This window comes from Neolamprologus brichardi, chromosome 10 (assembly GCF_056152115.1).
Source record: "Neolamprologus brichardi isolate AB-2024 chromosome 10, ASM5615211v1, whole genome shotgun sequence".
Taxonomy (NCBI): domain Eukaryota; kingdom Metazoa; phylum Chordata; class Actinopteri; order Cichliformes; family Cichlidae; genus Neolamprologus; species Neolamprologus brichardi.
Genome location: NC_142113.1, coordinates 32,763,586 through 32,772,770, shown reverse-complemented (window position 1 = coordinate 32,772,770; position 9,185 = coordinate 32,763,586). Strand labels below are relative to the sequence as shown.

The window sequence follows — 9,185 nt, the reverse complement described above, 5'->3', positions numbered from 1 at the left end:
AGTTTCTCTGTGAGTTTCCCATTACGTCGTAGCTACTCGGTGCTTGTTTGGAAGTTTAGGGGTTTTTTCGCTGTAAAAAGAAGTTTTCTTCCCACGCACAACGGACACTAATGTTTTTGTCACTTTTTATGGAATCAAACTCAAAGTAAGGTCAGTACTTCCACGCTTTAAACGCTGCACGCTCATACTCTCTCTGCACTCGATATTTGATCCATTGTTGATCTGCACACAGCTGTTGTCACGAACGTCGCACTCGCTTACGTCACTGTCATGAGACATTCTCGCAAAAAATCAGTTTTAGTAACGCAGTAACGCAGCGTTCCTACAGGAAAGTAACGGTAATCTAATTACCGTTTTTGCAATAGTAATCCCTTACTTTACTCGTTACTTGAAAAAAGTAATCCGATTACAGTAACGCATTACTGCCCATCTCTGTCCATAATCACACGTGGTTAAATAACACACAGCAAAATAAATCTCTTATCTGCTGTTTGAGAAGCACGACTCTAATGTTGAACCTGTTTTAACAATCTGTTAAAGAAATGCCTCCGTGTCATCCAGTGAGCCCTACAGTCAACAGATTTGGGAGTTTTTGGACCGGTTTGTTGGTCCAAAAGTCCCAGTGTGGGAATATCAGTGGGAATATCAGTGTCCATCCTCCAGGATACTTTGAGAATCAATGATAAGCGCTGAAGCTGCTGTGGCTGCCCAGCTGAGACACTGCGTGGAGGTTTTTCTCTTTAATGTGTCACCCAGTGGTCGCTCAAAATAAAAGGAAACTTTCAGCTTAAAAATGAAACTTTTGTGAGCTTTTAATCCAGTGAGGTTTCAGTGGATTTGTTCAGGATTCAGAAAAATGTGTTTTTTCTCTGTGATGTCATCACAAAAGAAAAAAAATCAATGTGGGCAGAAGAATAAAACACTGAGCATGTGCAGCAGGCCAGGAGACAATCAGACTCTGAATCCTCATTAAAGTGGATCTTTACTGCTTCTCCTCACGTCAGCATATACGTGTGTGTGTGTGTATCCTTTCTGTTTGATGTCACACAGAGAGGAAGCGCCTAATATGGTTATCTCAGGCACAGAAGCCCCACCCACTGGATCTTCAAGCGTTTCTTTCCAACAGTTCATGAAAAAGAAGTTGGTTTAACGGAGAAGCTAAACCACTTACTTAACAGAGGACGAATGAAATCAAGGCCCAGACTGACAGGAAGGATTATTCTGAACTGTGAATCAAGCAAAGCTACTCTGCTGGTGCCAGAAAGGAATACAACAGCTTCTCATCAAAGCGAGATGAACGGCTGTGGAGCTGAGCTGCTCTGTGGACGTTTGGGCTACAAGATGGCGTCTCCTGCATCGAAAAATAAAAGCTGCAGACGGTTTCTGTTTAACGTGCACTCGGCTGAAATTCCAGTGAGAAAAAACCTCTCCAATATAATCAAAATGTAAAACTTCATTTTCTGTGCAGTTAATCTAAGTGCATCATTTTATATCAGTTGTCCTGTTGCAAATGTATAAACCTGGCCTCTGGCTCCACCTAGTGGACACTGAACAGAAACACTGCAGCTTCATCTCCTCTCTTTGTTTATTAAATGTCCTGAAGCTTTCAGAGGAACTGATGAGTGACACCTGTTTAATTTGAGACCAAAAGCATCCCAGCTGCAGCCTGCAGAGGAGAAATGGGCCATGACAGAGTGCATGATGGGAAGCCCTGAAAAAGCCTGACTAAATATGGTGTAATGATCAACTTAAAAATTAATGTACCCATCATGTGAGGATATACTAATGAAAGTTTACAAGTCAATTAGTCTCATTGGGTTATTTTTACACTTTGAATTGAATCACTTAAAATGCAAATTGACTCCATCAGTTCAAATCTGCAGGGTTGGTTATATAATCCACTGGAAGCCTGTAATTATTGTGACAGCACACTGCAAGCTGCATTAGTTTAGTTGAAGCAGTTATTACATCACACTCAAGCCAAACAGCGTGACATTCGTGACAAGTCCACACGTGTTTCTGCAGGTTTCAACATTTTAACACATTTACAATATTTAGTAAAGAATAAAAGATTTAACTTCCTGGGCAGGAGCTGCAACCTACAATCCTGCAGTCAGAACTTCAAGAGTCCCATTAATGTGCATGTTGTGATCACTTTTATTTACCTGGGCCATGTATGCCACGTTTAATGTAAAAACTAAGTTTAAGGCGACCGTGGCTCAAGAGTTGGGAGTTCGCCTTGTAATCGGAAGGTTGCCGGTTCGAGCCCCGGCTCGGACAGTCTCGGTCGTTGTGTCCTTGGGCGAGACACTTCACCTGCCGCCTACTGGTGTTGGCCAGAAGGGCCGATGGCGCGATATGGCAGCCTCGCTTCTGTCAGTCTGCCCCAGGGTAGCTGTGGCTACAACTGTAGCTGCTTCCACCAGTGTGTGAATGGGTGGATGACTCGGTGTGTAAAGCGCTTTGGGGTCCCTAGGCGGGACTAGTAAAAAGCGCTATACAAATACAGACCATTTACCAAAAAAGTATCCACCAACTTTTTAAGGGCTGACCAGACTAACAAACCGATATTTTGCATACAGACAATTTCAAAAGCTAGAAAACACTGAATCTTTGAATAAATCTGGTTTGCCAATAAAAGTTAAAAATTATGACTTCGGATTTTCCTTCACATATAAAATAAACTAAATAAGAACTGGAACATCTGTACCCCAAAACATCTGGTCATGACTCGAAAGCTCAAAACTCTTTTTTTTTTTCATGTAAATCAAGAAAACATTAAACCACAGCCGTGTGCGCTGCTTTATGAAAACTGTTACAATAACAGGATATTTCACTGACTTTTGATCTTTACTATTAAAATAAAGTCAAGAGACAAATAATAATGAACACTGACCAAATTTTAAGGTGGAATGTTTTCTTTCACATTTTATTAAATGACGGAGGTGACATCACGAATCAGTCAAAACAATTAAATACGCCAGCCGTGACCATTCATTCTGTCCTCTTTAACTCACGTCACTGATGGCTGAATTTCGAGCGGTTTACATTGACGTGGATAGCCTACTTCCTCGTCTGTTACACTCCAGTCGTAACGCACCTAATGGTACGCAAAAGAACTCTACTGTGAATAAAGCAGCGCTGAACCACAGCAGAGTCGAGGAGGCCCAGCAGTAACACATCGTTCACATTTCAGAACCTTTATCGTCTGCAAAGACCCCACCTCCTGAGACACAGCTGGATCTGCTGGGCACTGACATTAAACTCTGATTTCAAGACTGAATTCAAACATGATCAAGTTTCAGTTTTTTAAATGCAAGTATTTCTTCTTCAAGTTAAAAGATATTTGCTACAAGTAATCCCAAGATGTCAACAATTTAAAAAAGCTGTTTTTTGCCACTTTATAGACCAAAACAAAACTCGATCAAGCGTCTCATCCTCTTTATGTCCACCAGGGTAAAGGTCAAGTTGGATTTTAGGCACATGCTAAACAGAAAGAGGATCCCCATTTCTATATGAATGGGTAAAGGTGAATTTAACTGATTTAACCTGGTAGATATAAAGCAGTTCAGTCGCAACTCTATCCTGAAAACTGACATTTGAAATACAAACAGCAGCTGGAACTTTATTCTATCTCGACTTCCATATCAACAGGCTTCAGTTTTCGGACAAACACAATGTCATCATTGTCCGGCTCGCCAAAGTCCAGCTCGCCATCATCCTTCGGCTCCTCTTTAAAGACCACCTGGGAAGACTCAGGGAGCTTTGAGGCCTCGAAAGGGAGCTCAAAAACTTTGGTCAGGTAATCCCCTTTTCTGCGTTTTTTGCCAGTCATGGCTATGACCTGTGAGGCGATGGACCAGGCGAACTCCACCTTCCGGTGGCTCTGAGAGCTCAGATCGAAGTTGTACTCCAGAATCTCATACAGAGCAGGAACGTATCGGTTGTAATTTTGTTGCACATATTGGTGCAACTCAAACAAAACTCCTCTTGTCAGAACCTTCAAATCCAGTTTCGTTTTGGTTTCTGATTTGGAGCCGAGGTCGAGGTCCAGTCCGATCTCCTTGCAGTTCTGGTAGTCAAAGCGTTTGACAAATCCACCAAAGCCGTCCAATTCCCCTTCTGGATCTGGGTCCCCATCTTCGGTTGGTGAGTGAGGAATCTCTTGCAAGTTGCCCTTCAGCGGGACAATCGTATTTAACCACCTGTTGATTTTCGGTGACATGTTTTGCTTTTTCATCAAGCTTTTCTGTGTTGTGTACCATCTCTGGATCTTCTGCGCAGCCTCAGTCTCACCACTTTGCAGATGAAGATCAAAATTGTGCTCAAGGATGTCATTAACAGTATTGCGGGCCTCACCACACAGCTCCTTTACAAAGCTGAAGATCTCAAGCACAGCGCCTGTTGTCAGGATGGTCAAATCAAGCTTCTGGTCTGACGGGCGTTCTACGGTTGACCAAAGATTTAGACCCAACTTTTTACAAAAAGGGTGTTCTTCTTGTTCAGCTTCTTCCCTCTTTGCAGAATCTGATGAATCCAACCCTTTCTGCCCTTGACTCTGGAGTTCCTGTTGAGTCTGAAAACTGCTGGTCACATCAACCATGTGGTATATCTCAGGGAGTTTGAAAGGCTTGCAGAGAAAATCCATATTCTGACTCTTCGGGTGGTTCACAAGATTTTTATGTTTTGCCATCATGTAAACTAAGAAATTGCGCTCATGTTGCTCATCTTGGAGCGTAAGAGTAAAGTTGTTTAAGAGAATTTCAAATAAAAAACTGCGTACACTCCTCGACAAAGCAGTTCCTAACTTGAAAACCTCCCACATTACCCAGTTGGTCAACAGTTGTAGATCTAAGCTCCGTTTTGGTGAACAAAAGTTGAAGTCTAATCCGATCTCTCTGCAGTGGGCGAACATATCATTGACTCGGCTCGACGTCAGGATCTGTTGTGTGCGAGCGGCGCGCCTCAGCCACAGCCTCTGCTTTGGGGTTTCTGCACATCTTCCCTCAGAGAACAGACACCAGTATGATTCTTGACTTGCATCCTTTGTCTGTGTGGGTGACGAAGACGATTTGTGGCCGTAACTCAGAGGCTGCATTGGTGAGATGAAGACTTCTTCCTCTTCTGGCTTTACATCCTGCAGCACGTTCATTTCTACCTCCGTTCCTGACAAACAACTTTCAGGTTTCACATTTTCTGGCTCAGCTTCTGTTTCTGACTGCAATTCGGTCTCAAACTCAACAGGACACATGTATGACAAATCATCCTCCTTCATCTCCTCCATTCTGCTAGCCTGCTGCTTCCGTGTTTGTCTTTTATTGGTGGCCAGAATTTGTGCTTCCAGTTCTTGGTTATCTGCATCAGGTGTTTTTCGTTTTTTACCTTTATATTCCAATTTATTCTTCTCAGCCGGGATCTTAAAAAGTTCCTTTCTGAAAGTGTCTTTGTCCTCAGCTGTCAGACAGGTGTATTTTCTCTCGATCACCCTGTTTAGACACATTCGGAACTGAGGTTTATCAAAAGCATAACCAAAGTTGTGCTTGACCAGTTCATAAACGAGGTAAGTGTGTTTTCCACACAGCACTCGGGCAAAATCAAGCAACTCTATCATCACACCGTTGGTGAGCAGACTTGGATCCAGTTTCTGTTTGGGGGCGTGACTTGGTCGAATAGCGAGGGTCACACCAAGTTGTGCACAGAAAGGGTTAGCGCCCAATGGTTTTCTCAAACGGATTCCTCCTTGTTTTTTCACAGTGTATTTATTGCTAGCATCTCTGGTAGTTTCACCTTCGTGGTTGTCTGAAGACTGACAGTTCTTGCTGGAGACAGTGAGCACTGAACTATCAGCAATTTTGTTCCATTTTGGACAGTATCGTCCTGACACGTCTTCTTTGGACCCGGCTAAAACACTTGGATTTGGCAACTGAAATGTTTCTTTCCATCTATTTGGTTTCATCTTTATTTGCTCCTTCAGGAGTTTAATTCTGTTGTGGACACGAACTGCATAGATGTAGCACAGACTGTCGTTGTTTATGTCAAAGCCGAGGTCGAAGTTGAACTCCAGCATTTCGAACAGGAAATACTTCTCAGACCTGGTCACTGTTTTGGCAAACTGACAAATTTCCAGCATAACACTATTCGTCAGCAGGCTCTGATCCAACTTCTCCTTCCTTTCAAGTGCCGCATTGAACTCCAGACCGATATCAACCGATTCTGGGAAGGGGACTGCTCCTTTTTGATACCTAATGCCATGGGCAATGCGGCGCTCCCAGATGTAGCTCTCCTCAATGCCATCCATATTGACATTTAAAGCCCAAAGTCATTAGAAACTGCTCGATTATGTCAAAAACCCTGGTCCTTGCTTAGGCACCTGGTTAGACTCTTAGACAGCTTTCTTGTAGAGAAAACAAGATATTATCTGAAGGCATCCTCTTCACTGCCACATCTTCTCAGTCTGTAAGTAAAGACAAAACAGTTTCAATTATTTAGGCTTAGAAGGAAGTAAGTAAAACTTTATTTATATAGGACCTTTCAAGATAAAAATCACAAAGTGCTTCACAGAAGCTAAAACCTAAAAATAAAAATCAACCAAAAGCAAGTTTAAAAAGATGAGTTTTTAGCTGTTTTTTTAAAAGCGACCACTGAGTCCACAGATCTCAGGCTCAAAGGGAGAGACTTCCACAATCTGGGGGCCACAGTTCCAAAAGCTTTGCCGCCTTTTGTTTTCAGCCTCGTGTGTTGGACAGCAAGCAAGCCCTGGTCACATGACCTCAGGGACCTGCTGGGAATGTATGAATGTAAAGGTTCACTTATATATGTTGGTGCTTGTCCATGCAGAGCCCTGAAAGTCAAGGTCAAAACCTTAAAGTGGATTCTGAATTTAACGGGGAGCCAGTGCAGCTGAATCAGCAGGGGTGTGACATGGGAGGACTTGGTCAGAAGCTTTGCAGCAGCGTTCTGAACGACTTGCAGACGCTCCAAAGAGGCTTTACATAAACAAGTAAACAAAGAATTACAATAGTCCAGACGAGATGAAACAAATGCATGAATGACAATTTCTAATTCGGAGCGCGATACAACGGGACTCAGCTTAACAATGTTTCTCAAGTGATAAAAACAGGAGCGAACCAGAGATTTTACATGCATCCAAAGTCAGAAAATCTTCAGAAAAATCTTAAGAAAAATCTTAAAGCAACAGGATCTGATTTCATCAAAATCCATGTGATGTATGCATTAAAAAATATTGAGCACTTGTAAAACAGAGTTAAACCGTGCTTAATAAAAACAGAGTAACACACAGACTTAAAATCTAGAAATAAGTTTTTGGAGCTTCATTTCGCTGCTTCCGGCGCCCCCGTGTGTGGCAGCCTGGTACAGCAGCTCTGCTCATTCTGAGTTTCTTTCTTTCTCATCTTTTTTTTCTCGTAATTTTTATACTGACTGTACATTGAGCTAATTGTACTGTGCACACACTGTTTAAGGCCTGCGTAGCGCAGATTGCTGCACTCTTTTTTTCCCCCTTTTGAAAGTGAAAAATATTCATTTTGTACACATCAGCACAAATCAGTAAAAAGAAAGACTGTCTGACAACGCAAGTCAATAGATTTAAGGCCATGAGGATTTTACATATTGACAGAGAGCACTGCAGTATCAGCAGACACCAAAATACTGTGAATGTGTCACTAATGCAGCTTCAAGAAAAAGGTTGTGCGAGATAATGCACAGTGCAAAAATGATTAAAGCTCAACCTGCAATAACTTTTTACTTCAGCTGGTGAATATTTTACTGTGAGTAAAAATATTACTTTAGCTTACTGTTTTGTATTTTAAAGTATTTTAATGGAAAAAAAGAATTGATGTAAAAGATGTGTTCAGGGACTCAGTTTTATCTTTTAAACAGTGAAACACACACAAGTTGTGTTCACTTCAAATCCACAGTACACTGAGAAACAAATTTATTTTAAACTAGTGGCATGCAGTACTGCAAGATTTGGTAATGAGACACCAAGAAACTACAGGGCCAGTATCAATTATACTAATACTTATTTTAATAATTAAGGGTGATTCATCATCAAATTGCCAGATCTGAATAAATTTTCATGACCATTAAGTGTTTTTGGGGATTTTTCCTTTGGATTATGAATTAGTTAAAACCCAGGAGATAAATTATAAAATGTTTAAGTCTGCAGCACATCTACTTTCACAGGTAACACAAAAGGGTAATTATATTCAATCAAACCTGAGCCATATTGTATTTGGTGAATTTTCATTTGCACTAAATGTTTTCCTTTAAACAACGTGCTTCAGTTAGATGACTGCTCTGTGCTGCAGCGGTACTTAAACAGTCAGTCAGGTTGCCTCTTTGATGAAACCGCAGAAACTAAAGTATCAGTCACATTAGGCTCCTATCGATCAATATCAATACAATGATAGGTTTCAATATCATCGATATTTGGATCGATCCGCCCACTAATATTTTAAGCGTTCAAAGTCCAGCAATGGACTCATGGCTCATCTTTCTTAGCTTCTCCTATTTATTCTCTTAAGTAGTTATCATCACTGTGGGTGTAACATAATTGTGGCCATAAGCGTGCAATTTTCGTATGAATATGGGATTTTCCTAGTCTAATTTTTAAAATGAACGAACAGATTTAATCTTGAATTCTTCATTGAATTGTTTTCTCCAATATTTATCCTCCCTGGCGTCAAATTAAACTTTTACTCCACCTGGAATGGCTGCATTACTCTTTGCCGCAATCGGCTGCAGTTCTGCACCAAACCAGCGGATTTCAGGTATTTGAAAATCTTAGATTCTTCGCTTATTGTTGCGCATGTCGTGGAGACAGGGGTGAATAGTTAGCTTCACAGATTTATGCTAAAAGCGAACTCCCTGAGTTTCCTGTGGAGTTTATGGAGCTGCAGAAACACCAACATCGGCATCCGCGCTAACGTTAGCTTAGGACTGCAAAGCTAACTGTGGGTTGTCTCGGCGGGTGGACGGAAGCTCCGAGGGCAGAAATACAAGCACTTACCTACAGCTGAAGCAGAAAACGAACACATCGGTGGTTGGTGAGAGTTAGAAAGTCTGTGGCTGCATAGTTTTTTTTAAAGCACGTACTGCAACACGGCGCTAAACAACAGCTGCAGCGACACATGCGTGCTTCCTGAGTACGGGTCGCGTCCAAG

At 41.7% G+C, this 9,185-nt stretch overlaps 1 protein-coding gene across 1 annotated transcript; it reads right to left on the bottom strand.

Moving 5' to 3' along the window:
• Window positions 1-2,912: 2,912 nt before the first annotated feature.
• On the bottom strand, window positions 2,913-9,160 carry LOC102782503 (uncharacterized). Its single transcript, XM_006785151.3, has 2 exons — window positions 9,032-9,160; window positions 2,913-6,454 (listed from the first exon to the last, which is right to left on the bottom strand). The coding sequence occupies exon 2, from the start codon at window positions 6,296-6,298 to the stop codon at window positions 3,626-3,628; it is 2,673 nt and encodes an 890-aa protein (XP_006785214.2). The 5' UTR covers window positions 6,299-6,454; window positions 9,032-9,160; the 3' UTR covers window positions 2,913-3,625.
• Window positions 9,161-9,185: the final 25 nt, after the last annotated feature.

Excerpts from the sequence above, each read along its gene's own strand:
- LOC102782503 (XM_006785151.3), bottom strand. The coding sequence starts at position 6,298 with ATGGATGGCATTGAGGAGAGCTACATCTGGGAGCGCCGCATTGCCCAT.